The sequence below is a fragment of the Mus pahari genome, chromosome 21 (assembly GCF_900095145.1).
Source record: "Mus pahari chromosome 21, PAHARI_EIJ_v1.1, whole genome shotgun sequence".
In the NCBI taxonomy this organism is placed as follows: domain Eukaryota; kingdom Metazoa; phylum Chordata; class Mammalia; order Rodentia; family Muridae; genus Mus; species Mus pahari.
In genome coordinates this window covers 34,668,557-34,689,667 of record NC_034610.1, presented here as the reverse complement: position 1 = coordinate 34,689,667, position 21,111 = coordinate 34,668,557, and the positions used below count along the sequence as shown (strand labels likewise).

The window sequence follows — 21,111 nt, the reverse complement described above, 5'->3', positions numbered from 1 at the left end:
ACACACACACACACACACACACACACACATTTCAGGCAGCAGTTAGGGAGTAACTTTTGGAATAATGATTTGACTTATTCCCAATGGCTTCAGAGCTGAATGTCTGACTATGAGACTTATCCACCAGGGCAGCTTCTATCCCCACTGTCAATGTCTCCATTGCCTCCAATGATGGGGACTTCCTGAGGGAAAACCCCCTATTAAAAGATCACAGCTTTTCACCACTCTTGCCACCTCACAACTCCTTAATGCATTTAAAACATTTTAAAATGTTAAGTGACAATAAGTATCAAGTTTTTTTTTTCATTTTTAGATAATCAGAACTTGTTTTACAGCTTCAATACAGAAAAGCAATACCTAGCGATTATATATTCTCACTGAAACTTAAGCTTGAGAACGGCCTAATTTCTTCCTTTTTAATAAGCAGCCAGTGTCTCAGGCAAACTTAAAGATACAAAGAAATAGAAATGGTAGTGTCATTTCTATTAAGGAGTTAAGAACATGGGCGTTCCCCCTTTTCTGTATTGTCAAAAGTGTTGTTATTAAATACAAGCATCAATGAAAGAGTTCAAATCCTCTTTCTTTCTCTTAGGCGAATTCTGCGGAGAAACTTAGGGAATATGGTCTTTCTCACATCTGTAGCCATCCTGTGCTGGTGACCAGAAGTAGGTCTTGCCCTCTTGTGTCACCCCCCAAACCTCCTCCCTTACCTGCCTGGAAACTCATTCGCCATAAAAAGGAAACAGTGATAACGGATGAAGCTCAAGGTATGTGCTGTGTTGCCATGAAACTTGATTGACACTTCTCTGGGGTCTTACCACTCTCTTCCATGGATTACGGTATGTATTGAGGTACACCATGAAGTCCTGCACCTAAAGCTGCTCAATTCTTATGTCCAAATTATCTATTTAAAAAGGAAGGGTATATGTGTACTATACTCTGCCTGCCAGTGTCAGTGGCTTATGCTAGGACTTATTGTATATTTCTCTTTCTTCTTTCTGTTCGGTTTAATATGTAAACTAAAAAACTAATAATAACAAGAAGAGACTTTCATTCTGAAGGAAAATGCTGAATGATAGAGGAATTTGCTACTTAATTGAGCTTTATTTCTTTTCTTGTCCAGCTTCAGGGTCCACCGCGGTGATGTGTGTTGCTCTCCTTTCTCACCATGAATTTCTTACTTCTAAACTCGCTTAACACTTAGGCATAGCCACAGTCGTCTCTCAGCACACTGTTTCCTTGTTATTTAGGACACTTTCTGCTTCTGCTTCTGTGGTAGCTCCCATGGACCACGTGGTTGGCTGGGGGAGGTTAATTGAGGGACACTATTTCTTTTTAAAGGAAAGATTTATATGAAAAGTCAACTTTGCCTCAAAGGCAAAGACTTGTGAAATGTCACCATTTCATATCACTGATCCATGCACAGCCATAATTGGAACCGGCTCTAGACCAAAGAAAGCTGATATTCGCAAGATCTGTAAACGGTTCCAACTAACTGAAATGTCTCTGTTCGTTCTTGCTTACCTCTGCTGAAAGCCCTGGATAAACATGTGTTCTCACTGGCACTGCCATAGAATCGGAAGGATTCTGGCAGTGTGCATCATACCTGTCAACTTTTCAGATGCTGTCCCGAAGAAGCCTGAGCAGTTCCTTGAGATTTCGAGTCCATTTTTGAATTATAGAATGACTCCATTTACGATTCCAACAGAAACGTAAGTTATGCGACCTTCTCACTGGTGCCTCTTCTTAACTTTGCATCTGAGATGTATGTGGTTAAATTAAAAAAAAAAAAAATCGCACTTAATGGGAAGAGTGTTGGAAGGATATGGAAGCCAAACACATAGGTATATTCACACAACTATTAGAGGGAATAACAGACCCTGATGACATCATCTCGTTTATTATCAAATACTTTGGGTTATATTTTTATGTATGAGCATTAGAGAGTAAATATTTGCTATCCCTTCAAAAGGACACAGGGAATTACTAGCCTGTGAGTAACTGGGTTTATAAGGAATGATTCTTTTCAAGGTAGAATTGAGCTATGTGGGGTGTATGATTCATTACCATCTGTCTGTGAGGAGACTCCATGAGCTTTTGGTCCGACTGATAACTGCCAGACCCCATCTAGTAGAGGAGCTATTGGCAGTTGATGGCTGAGGGAGAGTCAATTTTCTTTGTATGTGTGGACTCTGTTACATTGCTCCTGTGGATGGTTCCACAGCCATGTATATGGGCAGCTATTATTGGATTCAGTGGCTTCTCAAAAGAAGGAGAAAGAGGAAGAGGAGGAAGAGGAGGAGGTGGAGAAGGGGAGGATGAGGTGAAGAAGAAAGAAAAGGGAAGACTTAGGTTATGGGGGGAAATTGCTAGGAGTGGTTGGAGGAGGGGAATGGAGATAATTCTGTGCATGTATGGAATTTGCAAAGAAGAAAATAAATTTAAGTTGTGTGCTAGGAAGCAGCACGGCTCTCCTCATAAGGGAGAACAGTGCTAAGGAAGGGTGAGGGGGAATTTTGCGGGCTAGTGAATGATAATTGAGGGATATTTTTGAGTGAAACCACTAAACTATCTCTCCATTTGATATAAATTAGATCTTCAGGTTTCATCAGCCCAGCCTGCATATAGCTGTCAGCCAAAGTCAGCATTTGTGCACTGTGGGATGAATTCTCCCACTGTGTGCCCCTTCTGACCTAGGAGTATCAGTAGACAATCACAGAGGGCACATTTAAAGAGCAAGGTAGCTGGACTGCACATGCCCTAAGTTTTGTGGCTAGAAGTGGTTTTGAAGGTCTGGGAGAATATTCTGTGAGCAGTGTAGGTCCCCCTTTGGACAAATGGAATTGGCAGTTGATCTCATGAGCAGCCAAACAAGAGCTTTATGAGGGGGTGTCCTCTGATTCCTGATGCCCTGCCTAGAATCTCTTTTCTCACTCACTACTCACAAAATAGAATAACATAAAACTAACCCAGCAGCTTTGGAACAGTGACAGTCTTCATTGTCCCATAGCATCTCATTTTATCTGAGACTTTAACAGTCTGCGCTTTACCCTCCATATTTGCACCGACATAATCTTGAAAAATCACTTATATATACCCTGAAATTGGGGCTTTTCCCACATTCTTCTCATGTTTATAGTTTAGTACCAATGTCATCTTTAACAAAATAACATTTTTAACAGCAATGTAGGCATTTTTATAAAGTTCTTCAAAACTCTTGCAGCCTCTACTTAGTTCCAAAATGGTGTCTACAGTTTTAGTTCCAAAATGGTGTCTACGGTTTTAGGTAGTTAACTCACTTCTGGATATCTATGCTGTTTGAGTGCAGGATGTGGAAGCAAAGTATCCTAAGTGTGTTGGTTGTTAATAACAAAAACATATCTCAGACCTGAAAGCCAGCAAGTTCACAATCAGGATGTCAGTTCACCTCATGTGTGGGAAGGACCCACTTCCTGGCCCAGCCCTCTTTCTGCCTCCTCACAGGCTTCAAGTGACACTCACACTCCCCAGAGCACACATCTCAGTTGTAAAGACTTTGCTTTTCATCCTAATGGCTTCCCTAGAATTCTGTTTCCTAAAACCAGTGCCACAGGGTTTTGGTTTAACACAGGTACTTGACGTTGAAAGCACATGTACAGCATTCCCCGACCCTTTGTGAAGCTGTGTGTCCTGCTTTTTTTGTCTCCAAGAGGACAATTCATGAAGCTATTAAAATATGCTTCTGTATTTACTCCCCTGATTATTTCCACACCTATTTCATTACTGTTGGGTTTCTAGATATATAGAATAATATTGCGTGATTTATTTTTTATTTCCTTCGCATTTTCAGCTGAATACAATTTGGTATTTAATACAACACTGTTCATTCAGTAGGTGTTTCTACTCAGTAAATATTGAGTAGAAAATATTTTGAGGTACTTAAATCATTCAGAATCTTTTATATATATATATCACAACAATTAAAGAAAAACAGGGCATGAACTTCAGAGAGAGCAAGGGGGTACATGGAAGGGGTTGAAGAGAGGAAAAGCCAGATGGAAGATGATGTAATTATATTTTAATTCCAAAAGTAAATATATATTTGTAAAGTATTGAATGGCTTACATAATAGATACATATTATTACTTTTCCCTTTAGTGTGACAAAACATTGGACAGAAGCTTCTCGTGGAAGGCAGGGTTTGTTTTCACTCATAGTTTGAGGGTCCATTTCATCATGGTGGGGAAGGCACGCTCAGTAAGGATGGGAGACAGTTCCTCACACTGCATCCTCAGTCAGAATGCAGGGACAGCTGCACACCAGTGCTCAGCCTTTCTTCTCCTTTACATTCAGTCCAGGACCAGAGCCCATGGAACGATGCTGACCAAAGCGATGTCACCTCAGTGTAACCCAAACTAGAGACAGTTCCCCGCAGACATACCCAGAGTTCGTTCTCCCGTCAAATTGACAATATTAGTCCTCACAGGATATGGTAGATGCTTTTATGCTTTCACATATAGCTTAGTCTTTCTGAGGATATGTGATGGATTATATCCATGGTGGAAATATAAAATGACAAAGAAAAACAATCATAATTTAAGCACTCAACTTATTGAATCTTCTAGTGTTAGGGACCAAAGCCAATTTAGTAAGTTAACTTACATTGTCTTACTCTGGATCAGTTTAACCTACTGGACCCATTCTGTCATTTTACCCTTATGTCTCTGTTATGTTTCAGGGAGTTGATTATATTTGTTGCTCTTTTATTTTTTGTTAATGCTTCATAGTTTTCCCAATTATTTCTATACTGAAAGTTCTCTAGAGAAATAGAACGAATACATGTATGATTACATGATAGCTGTATCAGTGATATAGACGTCATGTAAGCACATGCATGCCATGAGATTTAATCGGCTTGCATGTTTGTGGTGATTGAGATGTGTCATGAGAGGCCATTGGCATTTAGAGAACTGGAGAAGTAATTAGTGTAGCTATCTTAATCTCACACCAGAGAAGGCTGGGAAGCAACAGTGTGACTTCCATCTGGCTGAAGGATTAGGGATGCCACTGGACAAGTCCTGGAGTTCAAAGGGCAGAGACCTTGGAGTTGTGATGTCCATGAGCAGGATAAGAATAGTCCAGGAGGTAGAAAGTAAAGCCATCTTTCCTCGGCGGTCCTGGGCTATCTAGGCCTCTGCTGACTGGACAGTGCCTGCCTACCCCAAGGACAGAACATTCCCACTCAGTGCACTAATGACCTTGTTAACATCCTGCAGAGGTCACCCCATAGACAAACCCAGAAGCAGTGCTTTACTGGCTGTCTAGAGATGCTTTAGTCCCTCTAAGGAGATTGACACTGGATAGTGATCATCATTTTCATCTGACTGGATTTGCATACTAATTTGCATTATAAAACTGCAGCTGCTTGACACCAGAACCAATTTTCTTACAGTTTATATTATAGTACCCAGCCTTTAAGCGTCTCTATGTCAATAGAGTCTACGGTCAAAAGTGGATTGATTTCTTAGCTCAAGTTCACCAAATTGCTCCCATACTCGAATTTCTTTAAGTTCTACCTTTACTATTTGATTAAGGTGGATAAAACTCTAGCACCCAGAAACAGGCAACCACCACTTTCCTGTCTTCCACTAATCTACTAATTGCTGAAGTCTGTTATAATTCACTTGCATCTTCAAGCTCTGGAGCAAAGCCAAAGGCAAAGCTATGGGAATGTCATATATCACTGCACTGTTTGCAGAAGACATGCCCTAAACCAGTTCTGGGACACAACCAGATTTCTTGGCTTAGCATACAGTCAATTCTCATGGAGAATGACTTCTGCTATGGTTTCTTTTCATTGAAATTTCATCAGGGTAAAACCAAAGCTTTGCTCATTCTTGGCTCCGGATTTTATGAGGCAATTGAAGCCTCATAAATATGTTTCTGCTACCCTCTAGTGGGAGTTCTATGAAAGTCGGAGAAGTCGGTCTAGGAAGGCTACATGTTGAGAAATTATTTTTGTTTTGGTTTTGAGGCAGGATCTCACTATGTCTAGCTAACCGAGAGCTTAATATATAGGCGAGGCTAGCTGTGAATTCATAGAGATTCACCTGCCTCTGCTTCCTGCATGCTGGGATTAAAGGCATGTACCTCCACACCCAGTTATATGTGTAGAATTTGATTTTATCTTTGAAACAGTTGTGTAAAATGCAGGTAGTATGATAAACATCTCATCGTGCCAATCAAAGTCATGCAAGAGTGATATTGTCTGGACTATGTCAATGAGTGCTTGAGGCACTGCCTTGGGTACACAATGTGAAGGTCACAATTAGAAACCTAAGGGCTTTGAGTCCAGGATTAAATTTCCCACGCCAAGATTTTCATTGGTACACATACCCCACTAACTTCACTAATGCTGATAATCAAATTCCCTGTATTTTGATCATCAACACACACATCTTTAAAACAGTGCCCCAGAAAAACAAAACAAAGCAACAACTTTCATGGCAACATGTTGACTGATGAGGTAGTAGAATAGGAAGTAGTGTAATAAGTTATTCAGAAGTAATTTTTAAATTTTTCTCTGTAAAAGAATAAGAACAAAATGAACAGAATCCACCCTTTTTGTTGCTGTTGACAAAGCTAAGCTTATCCGTTGATCACTGTTAGTCAGAAATTACAGTAACAGAAGTTTTGTGGGGTTTTTTTTTTCTCCACTAGACATTTTGTCCAATCTGTCATTAAGAAAGGAACACCGCTGGGATCCAGTCTTCCTCCCCTCGTGGAGAATGATTTAGCTGCAAGTACCAGCCAAGGGGAAGTGAGCACAATAAATGGAAACCAGTCTCAGGTACCAACCAGCTCAAGCCTGGACCAACGAGGCTTATCTTCAACGGTGTGCTATCTCCTGTCTGCAAAGTGTACATACACCAGACGTCGGAAGAGTGAAGACCCCCTTTAACGCTACTTCCTATGTCCCTTATGTACCTGTGGCATACCCTTCCATTGTACAAGTCCACCATGTCCTCTCGGGCTTCCATTACCTATACACATTTCTAATTTGGGCAATTATGTGTATACTTATAATTGTTCCTTTTCACTTTGCAGGGCAATATTGCATTGCAAATTATACTTGGAAAAGGTAAACTAATAATCCTCTCATGTTTTTGCTCTCATAGAGATCAAAGCACACAAAATTCTTGCTTCTAGACAGACTTAGTTCTCCTTTCTCCCACCTTAGCTTCTCCTCAGCATTCCCTATGATTTCCTAATTCTAGTCTACTCCATTCTAGAAACATGTGGCAATTTTGTACGTTAAATGTAAACTAAAATAGAAATAGAAGAGGTTGGGATTAAGGGTCTGTGATAAAAAGGGTCATCTGATGTTTTATTTTGGTGTTTTGTGTCATGTAAGACAGGGTCTTGCTAATCACCCAGACTGGCATACAACCCATTAAGGTCCAAGCTGGTCTCAAGCTCTTAATCCCCAAGGTTGCTGGATCTGCAGGCAAGTGCCCACAAGCTCATGCCATTTATTTCATGCATGCTGTGGTCAAAATACCGAATCCATTGTCAGTTCCTGTGAGTAACTAAAGACTTGGTCAGAACTCAAGCCCAAAAGAAATGTCCACTATATATCTATGAAAATGTTGGTTCAAGATTCTACGTAAGCTTTGTGATGGAGCTTGATAAATATAAGTTATAGTTACATTACCACCCAGAGGGATGGTTTAAGGGGTGACTGAACACGCCAGGGCAATAGGCCTGTCATATTTTCATGGTTCCCTCTGAACTCTGGACTGTCCTTTTTTTCATAGAAGACCTCTGTAATGATTTTAAGCACATAGACTAATTAATTTGTGTTGTAACATTGCAATTTCCAAAGAACCTGTTCCTAACTTGCCAAAGTGGTTTTAAGTTTCCTGAATTATAAAGTCCAAGTACATGAACCATACCTTCACAAACTTTAGGACTGCATTTAAGTGACTATTGTTTATACTTTCTCAGAAATTGGACTGGAATTTGAAATGTTCTCTGCCATTCACTTTTCAAACTTTAGCAGCCTGTCTGTCGCTTAACAGTTTAAGATTCCTGACAGATGTGTCCTGTCTTCTTCCCAGAGGAACCTTCAGAGCCTGCCTTGGCAGACTTCCACCAACTTGAGGCTATTAGTGTAGAGAGGGATTTGATCAGCCTGACTACAGCAACGCAGGACAAGTCACAGGAAGAGTTAGCAATAAACGAAGGGGTTGCCAAAGAAATATGGCTAGACTTCGAAGACTTTTGTGTGTGCTTTCAGTAAGTATTCTAGTGCCATTCATCTGACCAGATTCTGATGGATCAGCTCCAAGCTCTAGTACCACACAGGCTCACATCTGGGACAGTTTCTGTAGTTTTTATTGATAGGTTTTATGATCTATCAACTATTAACTATCATTTAAAAAAGGAAAGCAAGTATCAGCTGGGGGTTAGTATAATACAAATATTTTTCCTTTTTATTGAATGTGGTGTGTTCAGTAAATGGATATGGTACATCCAGACTACCGTTTCCCATCTCCAAGGTGAAGGACTCAATGGAGACCTCCTTTTTACTTTCCCCATGGTGTGGGGCTATGGGTCTCTGCACCCTCATCCACCTGCTGCTGGGAGGAATACCGGATGTATTGAGGATCTATCCACAGAGCATGGCGCTGTCAACCAAACCCCTGCCGGATGCTTTTCATTCCTCCTCAAATGCTTCTTAATCAATATGAATTTTCCCACTGAGATAATTTTGTTCCTTTATAGCAACAAATGTTGCAGTTCTTTAAAAGTTTTCTTGCCTGTGATTATTTGAGTCTAAGAAACTAAACACGTGGAACTAGTTCTGTATGTGATGGCAATAATCAATTATAAATGTTTTCTTTTTCAGCCATATATATATTTTCCACAAGCCAACTTCTTATTGTCTTAATTTTCAAAAATCAGAATTCAAGGTAAGTGCATTAAGCTTTTCACTTTATGCATAAGGTTTATGTAGAATCACATTATTAAAAGATACTTTTATATATCTCAAGTATTTCTAAATCTCTTGTCTAATTATAATTAGTTTTCAGTTTTTCTATTCACCCCTTGTCCAGACCATGAGCCATACTAGTTTGCATCCCCAAAAGTCACTCACCTACATGTTTGGATACAATTGAGATAATGTATGTAAGATACATAGAAGAAAGCCTATTAGTAAATCATGATATATGTTGGCTACCATTTATCAAATGCAGTTCACAGATTTTTGAAACCTCTCAACTGTTTTAAAATATGTGCATTTGTAGTGACACAGTCAACTATTCTTTGTCCTGTTATTTTCATAAAGTGATGGTCATAATTTTTTCCTGTAAGATGTCAATTTAGCAAAATAAGGTGGCATGCCTATGTGACTCTTTCATTCTCCTAATATGTTGTAACTTAAAGGAAACATGAAATAGATGGTTGGATGGTTACTGATAAAAAAACTATTGGAGGAGGCAGTGATTTGGAATGTCTTATATCACACCAGACATTTCTCGAAATCATTGTATAGTTCATTGACTAACAAGGTTTCCTTTTTCACAGTGTGGCTGGAGAATCATCATTCCTATATTAACTGTTTTTTTAATATGGTGGTAAAGTAGCACTTCTATACATACTTCTACAACAGAATGGCAATTATATTTGTTGACTATACTTACTTTATTCCACCATTCAAAATTATACTAAAGGACCACGGGGTTAGGAAGCACTAAAAAGGCAATAGTCACAGTACGGTGTTAGAGTCAAGCTTGAGTTCCAACCCTGGCTTTGCTGCCTACACACTATGCCTTTGGCAACCCACTCACCCTCCTTTGTATTTTCCTGGAAATTGGGTATACTCATAGTTTTCAACAGAATGCACTGAAATCCTAACCACATAGCCATACATGACTGTCTTTCCAAACAACTCTGGTCTGATTAATCACTTCACTGTATGTTCAAAACAAAACCCCACCCTGGACGAACACCAGCAAGCCATGGTTATATTTCTGAAGATCTTGTGAAAAGAATGAAAAGAGGATTTTGTTCGCCTGTTTTTACCATATACCACACTATAAAATGCATAAATGCATCCCTGGTAGGCATTTCCTTTCGCTGCCATCTGACTCTGCCCTTATGCTCAGTCTGGGTCTCCTCGCCTGTCCAGATCTGACTCTCGACCGTCAGCCTGCTCACTTTCTCACGACTTTAGTTCTGGCATCTGCAGTTCCCCTATCTTTGTTTATGGAGAAGCCTGTGAACTGCCCTGCGACTGATGGGATGAATGAACTGCTAAGCTTGGCACCTGTTCTGATTTCTTGCAGTTTGTGGAAGAGCGGGTGCCTTACTATCTATTTGTGGACAGCCTGAAGCCTATCGAACTACTGGTTTGCTTTTCTGCTTTGGTGCGCTGGGGGGAATCTGGAGGTAAGAGGGTTCTGAGCGTGGGGTCGTCTGGATGTCCAGAGCACAGGTGGGATTAGGAACGTATAATGATAGAATTCAGGATATAGGTGACAAAACAGTACACAGGAATGCCCTGCCACTGCCTCTCTTGCTCTTGCTTCCCCCACACTGGGGACTGTGCTGACTGTGCCCCCTAATTCTCTCTTGGTCACATTCTTTCACTCACATCTTTGGCACACTTAGTCTTGCCTTTCTTTTCATTTCTACTGGTCATCATCCTCATGTCCTTTGGTACTTGATTGGACGATGATCCAAGGTGATCCTTTCCTTTCACACCTTTTAGGTTCCTCTGTGACTTGTGGTGCCGGAGGCTTATCTCCCAGTGCAGGTGGTGTTGCTGCGAGATCTTTATGTGGTAGAGCTTTGTGGGAAACATCTAAGCCCTTGGAAGTGCTGCACATGGATTGGGTTAATGCTGGCCTCAGACAGAATCTGATTTAGTGAGAGCAGGTTGTTACTTGCGGAACCTCTGCATAGTCTTGGCCCCTTGTGCACACAGCTGGCTCCCATTGCTGTGTTTTACAGGTCGAAAGAGTGCTAACGTGGAATCTAGTACAGTTCCCTTGGATTTCTAGACTCTGAACTAAATGAGACTTTTTGTTTTCTCTTTCCTTCCTTTCCCTGCTCTGCGTACCAGTGCGTAGCTAAACTCTGCCTACTCTTTGGATGCAGAGAACATCTGGATGCCTGGGGAAAGGGAAATGGCTCCTGACCAGCCCAGCCACACTTAGAGCACTGATGTGGCCAAGCCCCTCCTCTGCAGGCATTCTCTGGTGCTCCTTCCCCCACGCTCTCTCATAAGTGACTACCTTAAACCTTGAAGTCTCCTTTCTTCCGGTCTCTGCTCTCATTGGCATTCATTTCCATTGAAAGCTATGCCCCTGGATTTAGTGAGAAATCCTGGCCTTATTTACCCACACAAACTCCAGGAGGCCCTCACCTTCCCTGCCTCTTACTTACTAGGTGGACTCCCCTGGCTTGTGCAAGACCATCTTACATGTACATAAGCTCACTCCGTGACCCTTTGGCCTATTTTGTTAAAGCATATCTTTAACTCAGGTTAACCATGTCACATTAGAGTTGCTCAATAAACATGTCCCAAATATTCCAGAATTTTGTTGGTGACAACATTAATGGTCGGGTCTTCCATGTTTTAACATGGATTCTAATTGTGTTGAATAGTGAATGTTTCATAGCAGGCACCAAATAATCACTTAATAAGCTTTCTAAAATTTAGTGATCTCATTTTAATACATTAACTTGGCTTACAGCTCTGAAGTTCTCATGTTTTAAGACATTGAAGTTCTCCATGCATGAGGATGCTGTGGCCTTGTATCTTTAACCTGAGAGTGTTCTAGAAGAAAGGCACAATGCATTTTGTTCTCAGTCAGTCATTGGTGAAAAATAATTATCGATGCACATTTAAAGAAGCACTTACTTGACTTTAAAGTCAAATTTTTTCCTTTCATCTTTTATATAAATTCAAAGACTGAATTTGAAAGGCAAACACTTACATAGACAATAGAATATTTTGATTTTCTTAAACACTTTCTCAGAAATCTCCTACTGTCCTGGATATTGCATAATTTTCCCCATTAAAATGGACTCCTGGAAGGTATTCTAATCATGTACATAGTGATGGTAAAAAATAAAAACAAAAACCATAGTGGCAGACTATGATGAAGTATCCTTGCATGGTCTTCTTTCCCCAACTTTCTCATGCTAATTTTTCTCTCTGAGGAGATGAGTACGAAAGGCAAACTGAACAGGGAGGCAGAGCCAGGTAGGCACCATTTCCCAAACTTACATACGCAGCTTCTGGCATTTCAGCAATGCTTTTAGACTACCTTCAGTGCCTGATTCACCTTCATGATTACATATGGTATTGCTGGACAAAAAGCAATGAAAGTGGAGGCCAGTTATTCTTCCATGATCATATCTCAACCCATCTCCCCTTCTCCCAAAGCCTTAACCAAAGATAGCCCTCCTGTGGAGCCTGGACTCCTGACAGCTGAAGCCATCACCTGGAAGTCCCTGAAGCCTCTTAGTGTTGTTCTGAGGGTTCACACATATGCGACGAAGGCCAGCATGGTGCGCCTGCCTGCCGGGTAAGCTCTGACATCATGTTTCCATGTTTGAGGCTTTTAGGTAGACACTGGGGACTCTACCTTCTTGTTTCCTGGCATGAGATTCAACAAGGTACCTGTCTATCATTGGGATTCTTGAGAAAAAGAGAGAGAATCCTTTCAATAAGTGATATTCTCAGAACCTTAGGAAGGATCATGGTTGGGCATCCAGGGGCTGTATATGTAAAGAACATGGCTTAACCCAGAATTTTCTAAAATGAATCTGTTAATAATTTCTCTTGTATTCTCATAAATCTTACTATTCTTTAACAAGAATTCTACATGATTCTGCTTAAATTTGGATGCCATTTAGATTATAAAATGGCATTTCTTCCCACCAACCTAGAATTCCACCTGTGGTCTATTGTTGTTAGATGTTATTTTTAGTTATAATAAAACTAGGCAAGGGCTGGTGAGATGGCTCAGTGGGTAAGAGCACCCGACTGCTCTTCCGAAGGTCTGGAGTTCAAATCCCAGCAACCACATGATGGCTCATAACCATCCGTAACAAGATCTGATGCCCTCTTCTGGAGTGTCTGAAGACAGCTACAGTGTACTTACATATAATAAATAAATAAATCTTTAAAAAAAAAAAAAAAANNNNTNNNTNAAAAAAAAAAAAAAAACTAGGCAAACACATCACACTTTCGGTTTAAAGGAAATTAAAAACCATGAAAGCATTGTATTGATTTTTAGCATATAAAATTTGGAATACTGTCTCATACTTCAAATGGAAAATATTTTTACTGGAATTTTATCCTGAGATCAATCTTTTTAGTTATAGGCCATCGGTGAAAAGTTATAGACTATGCAGAAAGCAGATCCTAAGCAACAAAACAAAATGCTAAAGCAATGTGTGCTATGCATCCAGAATGTCTAAAAAATAAAATAAAATCTAAAAAAGAAAATCAAATTTCTCAGTCTAATCTCTGTATGGAGAAATTCTCCAGAAATCAAATTAATTCTCTAATTCAGTGTGTCTCAACCTTCCTAATGCTGTGAACCTTTACTACAGTTCCTTATATTGTGGTGACCTCTCAACCACAAAATTATTTGTGTTTCTACTTCATAACTATACTTTTGCTACTGTTAAGAATAGTAATATAAATATCTGATATGCAGGATGTCTACTACATGACCCCTGTAAAAGAGGTTGGTTGACCCAAAAGGGTTCACGACCTACAAGCTGAGAATCACTGATCTTACAGTTTACACATCAAGCACAAGGGATTGAAAGGGGATGGTCCTGGAATTGCATCTTTCCACAAAGGCCCTGAGCCATCACTGTGTTTTGAGCATCCTCTAAAGGACTGGAAGGGAGGAAAGAGGCTATCTCTGTTTTCAGTTATACTGGATAGGAGGGAGAGAATTTACACATGTGAAATAAGATGTGTTGGTGATTCTGCAAAGCCCTGTACTCAACAAGAAAAAAAAAAATCTAGAGTCCTCATAAACAGCATAGGATGTATGGGAGACATCTTCAGTTTGTCAAAGTCTGTCATTTTGTCTAATTGTTTCCGTCTTCTACAATTAGTAAAACACGGGCTTTTTTGATTGTCCTAGAGTGCAAATCTAGGTAGTTATCCCTTCTGTCTTAAAAAAAGATACGAAAACAGAACAACTCTTCACTCACTTCTGGCTTCCAAACTCTGATCAAGCAACTAGCAGAGGTGAAGTCCATGTAACCGAGGCAGCACGGTCTTCACCTGGTTTCTATTCTTTCTAGGCGGCATATGCTGCTCTTCAACGCATATTCCCCTGTGGGGCATGCCATACATGTCTGCAGCATGACAACGTTTGTCATTGGGGATGAAGATATTGTACTGCCCAACTTTGAGCCGGTAAATATCCTAGCAAACCTGCCACCTCTGGTTTCAAGGTTTTAACTCAATTCTTTTATTTATTTATTTATTTATTTATTTATTTATTTATTTATTTAGCTGAAACCCTCCCTGTTAAACTATTTGTATATCCTCTAAGAAATGGTGAGATGTCATCTCTAAGAAACACAATTAATTCCTCCCTGACAACTGTGCATCCCTCTCCTCTGTTGGGTCTCTGATGTTTATCAGGATCTCCTCGGGTAGATGCAGTGGTCCTTGAGAGGGATAAAGCACCAGTCAAGTCCTTTGGAGATCCCTTAAAATCTGAGTGCTCCCTCCTGTCCATCCCGCTGAGGAATTTAGAGTGTGTATCTCTGGGATGAGGAGGAGTCAGAGAGTTCCACTAGAAGCATCCATCGCTTTTTCTCCTTTCCTCTTTCTTCTTGCCCCTTCTCTGCTCTGAGAGAAATTGGGTGCAGGAACTCTAAAACCCTCCCTTTGTTTAAAATGTCCTCCATCTACCTGTGTGTCTCGGGGAGGTAAGCATTTTCTGTGTTCTGCTGTCTGACACATAGTGCTTTCTCATCTCTAAAGACTTACTAAAAAGTCCATAATAAGCAAACAGAAAAACCCAAGAAAACTAGCTGAAACCTCCAGATGGTGCAAACAAAGGATTCTCCAAGGCAGCCAGAAAACCTTGCAACGAAAAGAAGGTTGAAGACTGGGTCTTTCCACGGTGTTCTGATGGCCTAGACATGACTGACTCATGTCCCCTAGCCTGTCTAGACAGGGTTCTACAAGCTTCCTCTAGGCTACCTTATGTTGCTTGTGCTGTCTCTTCTCCACTAGATTGTTATTCTGCTTAGTAGGCACTAAAGGAACAACCACAAGTTGATCTCCTCAGGTGTTCTTTGTTTCCTCGACTATTCTGGAACATTTGTCTGTTTGTTTGCTTTGTTACTTTGGTTTTGTGGAGATAGGAGCTCATAATGGACCCCAGGCTAGTCTAGAACTAGCACTAGAACTGGTCCTCTTGCATCAGCTTCCAGAGTATCTGGGGTTATGAGCATTTATCTGCTTATTTCAAATTCTTCTTTAAAACAATACTTGGATGCCATGCATTATCCAGCTTGCAGGGGAATTAACTCCTAATGATTATTTTGTTGGGAGATTTCTTATTTCTCTGATGATATTGTGTTCCTATGGTATAAGGGTTATTGGACTCTAGATTCATCTTTATTATGCTTTTATTCTAATGGAAGTGCAAAAGGCATACCCTTGGCCATGAGCTGAGAGACCCTAACTCCCCAGAGTCATAACTGGTCATTGCCAGATCTTCTACATAGCCTGATGATTTCTCTGGGTAGAGGCTTACTTTAAGTAGTCCACCACTGTGTCAAGACCTCCCTCAGTGTTGATGCTTGGCTTGATCCTGTAGATCAAGCATGAACATGAGAATGCACCTGTATACCAACATTTTGTCACCCAGCAGGCATCTGTGTTTCCCAGGCACATTTGCTGGACCTACTTACTCTTAGTCCTCTAAGTATCCATAGAACAATGACTATGACACCCCCTAGAGAAACAGTAAAGGTGCTTCAGTCAGTTTTCCTCCAACTTCCTTTAAGTAGGCATGTGCTGCTCCAGACAACTCAAGCACTACCCAATATACACCAACCAGGGCAACCTTCAGACGTCTCAGACGGGTTGATTCTTGGAATCTCTTGTCAACTTGGAGCTCCTAGTGTTTCTCAGATAGCTGGAGGGGGGCACCAGCCCAAGCTAACCTACCCACTGGGCCTTATCTTGCAAAACTCTCTCCCTGAAATCTTCTCTAACCTTTCGTCCTCAGAATCCCAGTCTCTGTCAGCTTAACTCTTGGACATCCTTTAGACCTAACTGTGGACATTAATACCACGGAGTTTTCCCCACTCCATTATAAGGCTAGAGTTCCTTTTCCGCTTCCCCTTTCAGAGGACTTCCAGCTTTTGTTTCTTGTCTCCTAGACCATCACATCAAATAAAAAGCCTCAGTTCACTCTATTCTATACAAATACAATAACCTTAAATCAATCACAAAGCAGGGGATATTCTTCCCCAGAGGTTGAACATTTGCAATCTTAGTTGCCCTTTAATAAACAGGAGTATGGCTGCTACATGCATGCTCTTTCTTCACAGGAGAGCTATCGATTTACAGAACTGTCTATAATAATTATGAAGGCTATTGGCAACGTGATTGCTAATTTCAAAGACAAAGGTAAATTGCCTGCAGCTCTGAGGGATCTGCAAGCAACTCACTACCCTATCCCCCTCAACAACAAAGAGCTCACTGCTCAACACTTCCGGGTAAGCAATTTCTGGTTCCAATGCTGACAGCAGGACACCTCCCATCTGAAAGTTTTAGTCCAAATGCTGAGTCTGGGGAAGTGGTTTGCAGAGAGGAATCTAGAGGAAAAGAATATGATAGTGGCTTCTGGGGGCTGCTGAGCCTCACTCACCCAGAGGTTTTTGCTACACTGGGAATGATGTTTCCATAAAGGAAATTCATCAGGCAATGGATATTTTTTTTTCAATAGTCCAAGTTGCTGTCAGGAACCTCCCTCGTATAACACTAACTTCTGCTAAGGCTGAGTAGCTTTCTGGTCTCCTAGAAACCCTGCAGGAAGGAAAGTCAGGATATTCTTGGTTATCTCTTGAGGAAGGAAAAAACTGAGAGGTACTGATCCACCTCAGCTGAATGCTAATCCGGTTGCATTTACTTTTGTGTTCCTTTTTGTTCAAGTTTTTTTTTTTTTCAACTTCTGTGCAACTAATATTCAGGCTAAATTATGTTTGTTATGGGACTGTCTGGTGCCCTGTGGGATGTGGCACAGATCACTTGTCGCCACTGTATGTGCTGATAACATCCAGTTGTGACAACAGAAAATGCCTGTTACCTTATCACATGCCATTTGAGGGAGGAATTTCATAGCCAGAATGAAAAGCACAGGGCTTCCAGTTAAACTATAATTTTGTGTAAGTTAATAGTATGCATCATGCTTAATACAAGCACAAGGAAGTTTTCCTTTGCATTAAAAATATATTTATCATTACTTACATGTGAGCTGCTGTTGGCAAAGTCTTTAAACTACGACTATGCCCAACCTGGAAGAGCACCTTGCCAAGCAGAGGAGAAAGAAACCATTTTGTTGTATGAACATCAAGGAAGAATTCAATATACATCCCAGACAATCAGCTGAATTGGCAATGACACTTAAATTTTACAGATATACTCTTCAACAGACAAGGCGAATCTCTATTAAAGAAGAACTAGCTCCATTTGCTATGTATATCTCAACCTACAGTGTCTACTATTGTTAATTATACGTGTGTGTGTGTGTGTGTGCATGCGTGAGGGAGAGTGGGAGAGAGAGAGAGAGAGAGAGAGAGAGAGAGAGAGAGAGAGAGGAGAGAGAGAGGAGAGAGAGAAATATTTTTATCTTTTCCAGGTTTTCCATATATCATTGTGGCGTTTAATGAAAAAATCTCAAGTAGCCAAGCCTCCTTTAAACTTCAAGTTTGCGTTTCGGGCTATGGTTTTTGACACGGACTTACTGGATTCTTTCTCAGAGGATGTTTCTTTAGGTGCTGATTCATTTTAAGTATCTGTGCATGGAAGTGATCATTTAAAACGGCTGCGCTCAGCTGTTGTGTAGCAGAGACAGCAGCTCTGTCTAAGAAGCGTGGAGTTCTAGCTCTCTCCAGGATGCTCCAGACTACCATGGTCTGCCATGGTCTGCAGGGGAAGCATCCTAACCCTTGTCACATGGACTTCCTGGGGACCCAGAATTCCTCTATACTTGTCATTGACCTGCCTGGCTTGAATTGAGGACCCTTGAGGGGACGCCCCAGTTCCTTCTTTCCTCTTACCACGTTTATCATTGTTTTGTTTCCTTTCAGTTCTGAGGGACGCCTCTGTCCCCTTTCCGATGGAAACCCAAGGCAGGTCATTGAAATGTGGCAGCTTCCTTCTCCAGACTTTTACCTAAGCTCAGTGGGCATTGTGAAATAGGAGGTTCAGTCCACCTTCGTGGAATTTTATATGTCTGAAGGCTTTCATAGCTGCAGGCATGAAATTCGGGGAGGGGGGGGAAGGAGGAAATACAGATCCCAATCCAGTGTTTGTCTTTCTCTTGTCAGCGGAATGGGTGGACTTTAAATATTCTACGCCAATAAACGAGAAGGAGTATACTTCCGAGGAAATAGCTGCTGCAGTGAAAATTCAATCTATGTGGAAAGGTTGCTATGTCAGACTGCTCGTGAAAGCCAGAACGCCAGGTATGGTTTTCAGAAACTTGAAATGGACCCCAGTGTATAGGAATGGGGGGTATTTTAGAGTGCCCCCTGCTCCACAGAACACTTCATTAATTTTCTCTACTAAGTACTGAAATCCTCTGAGGCAAGGAGCTGCTTAGAGATCATTTTCTCATTCTCAGAAGTCATCAGTGTGGCACAGACAATAAATATTTACTGAAATGGCGAATGTAAGGACTGGGAAAATGAGGGAGAAAGAGTTCTTGGTACACAAGCAGGAGGGCTGGAGTTCAGATCCCAGATGCTACAGAAAAGGCATGCAGGTGTGGTAACCAAAGACCCCCAGCTCTTGGGGGGCAGAGAGTGGGGGTCCCTGTCTAACCAGATGAGCCACGTCCTGGTGCCACGTTCTGCAGTAGACTCTACCTTGGTAAGTAATTAGAGAACAACAGAGAGAGATACCTGATATCAACTTCTGGCTACCACATGTATGTGCTCAGATGCATGTCCATCCCACGCATATGCACACATGCACTAATATCGCACACTACATACTGGAAAAGGGTATATATGTTCCATGAGTCACTGAGAAAATGATTGGCTTAATTTTCTGAATCCGTCATGAGTTCTCTTTAGTCATCCCCAGTTTGTTTGCAGCAGTTTGAAGTGTTAATCACCTTCAGCTAGGTAGGAGATCCTTGTATTTTTCTAGATTGAATTTCACAGGAGTAGCTGGATGTTGCAGGAATGAAGGATGGTACTTCTGTGCATGATGAGGTTGATATTAAGTTAGGGGCAAGAATGTGTTTAAATATGCTCTAATATTTGTGATATGAAATGTTTCAGGTATATCAAATAAATTTGTGGGGAGTAATACCTTTATTAAATTAAAACTCAAAAGTATATTTAATCATTTCCATCATGTAAAATCCATTGATCTATTGAGAGGAAAAATTTACTTTAATGGAATATTTTAGTTTGACTAAATACTTTGTTATAAAAAATATCTCTATGGAAAACATTTAGTAATAGCATTGAAATGTTTGTCTAAGGAGCAAAAAGTCTAAATACCCAAAGGTTTTTAGAATACAAAATAGTTTGTGATTAAAAACATTGATAATGAAGGAATGGTGTTGTATAGTGTAGTTCCAGCAGTCAGAAAGATGAGGGCAAAGGATTGCTAGTGTTAGTTGGAGGCTGACCTGGGCTACCAAATCAAGAAATAAGGAAAGAAGGTAAGATGAAAGGAAAGAAGGAAGGGAAGAGAAGATGAGAGGAAGAGAAGGGAAGGAAAGGAAAAGAAAGGAAGGGAAGAGAAGAGAGGGGAAGTGAAGGGAATGGAGAGGAAGGGAGGGGAGGAGAGAGAAGAGGAGGGGAGGGAAAAGATCAAGATAGAGATAGAAGTAAATTATAATTACTTGATTTTCATGATTTTTTGCATTAGAAAACAAATGCATTTCTCAAACATATCATATGGTAAAATATTTGTGGTTCTTTCTGTAAGTAGTAACTATTACATTCCTATTATGATCCCCCTCCCCCATTCTGGAAACTGAAAAAAAATGCAAGCAATTTCATAATGTAGTTCTTTCATTCAGCTTGTCTTTATTGACTGAATCTCAGGGATGACTCACCCTCGATTGTTTCAGTCAGAGAAGCTGGCTGGCCTAACAGGCAAAACTTCTCCATGCTATCAGGCACAGGGCAGATAAGCAAATGCTAAGGTTCCCATTTCAGATCCTGATCAAAACATGAGAAAACTCGGGCAGGACTTTATAAAAAAAGAGAGAGAGAGAGAGTTCCTGCCTTAGTCAGGGTTTCTATTTCTATTCCTGCACAAACATCATGACCAAGTAGCAAGTTGGGGAGGAAAGGGTTTATTAGGCTTACATTTTCATACTGCTGTTGATCACCAAAGGATGAAGGACTGGAACTCAAGCAGGTCAGAAAGCAGGAGCTGATGCAGAGGCCATGGAGGGATGTTCTTTACTGGCTTACTTGTTTCCCCTGGCTTGCTCAGCCTGCTCTCTTATAGAACTCAAGACTACCAGCCCAGAGATGGCACCACCCATAAGGGGCCCTCCCCCTTGATCACTAATTGAGAAAATACCTTAGAGCTGGATCTCATGTAGGCATTTCCTCAACTAAAGCTCCTTTCTCTGTGATAACTCCAGCTGTGTCAAGTTGACACAAAATTAGCCAGTACAATTGACCCCTTGTCAACTTGACACAAACACATCACTAGTAAGCCTCAACCTAGTTCTTATTCATCCCCAAGATCTTAAATAACTTTAAAAATCCCACAGTCTTCGCAAGTTCTTAAAATTTCAATCTTTCTTAAAATCCAAAGTCTTCACAATTAAAAATCTCTTAACTTTGGGTTCCACTAAAATACTT

The 21,111-nt window shown here is 40.7% G+C and overlaps 1 protein-coding gene across 1 annotated transcript in view; it reads left to right on the top strand.

The window, feature by feature from the left end:
* Nucleotides 1-21,111, top strand: part of Adgb (androglobin) — a 133,505-nt gene that overhangs the window by 57,186 nt on the left and 55,208 nt on the right. Inside the window, exons 11-22 of the mRNA XM_029533071.1 lie at nt 593-767; nt 1,622-1,712; nt 6,700-6,829; nt 7,087-7,120; nt 8,100-8,277; nt 8,891-8,954; nt 10,332-10,434; nt 12,440-12,581; nt 14,326-14,440; nt 16,600-16,767; nt 17,910-18,045; nt 18,601-18,738. Of these exons, the coding sequence (XP_029388931.1) occupies nt 593-767; nt 1,622-1,712; nt 6,700-6,829; nt 7,087-7,120; nt 8,100-8,277; nt 8,891-8,954; nt 10,332-10,434; nt 12,440-12,581; nt 14,326-14,440; nt 16,600-16,767; nt 17,910-18,045; nt 18,601-18,738 (1,474 nt within the window). The remainder of the gene's footprint in view (nt 1-592; nt 768-1,621; nt 1,713-6,699; nt 6,830-7,086; nt 7,121-8,099; nt 8,278-8,890; nt 8,955-10,331; nt 10,435-12,439; nt 12,582-14,325; nt 14,441-16,599; nt 16,768-17,909; nt 18,046-18,600; nt 18,739-21,111) is intronic.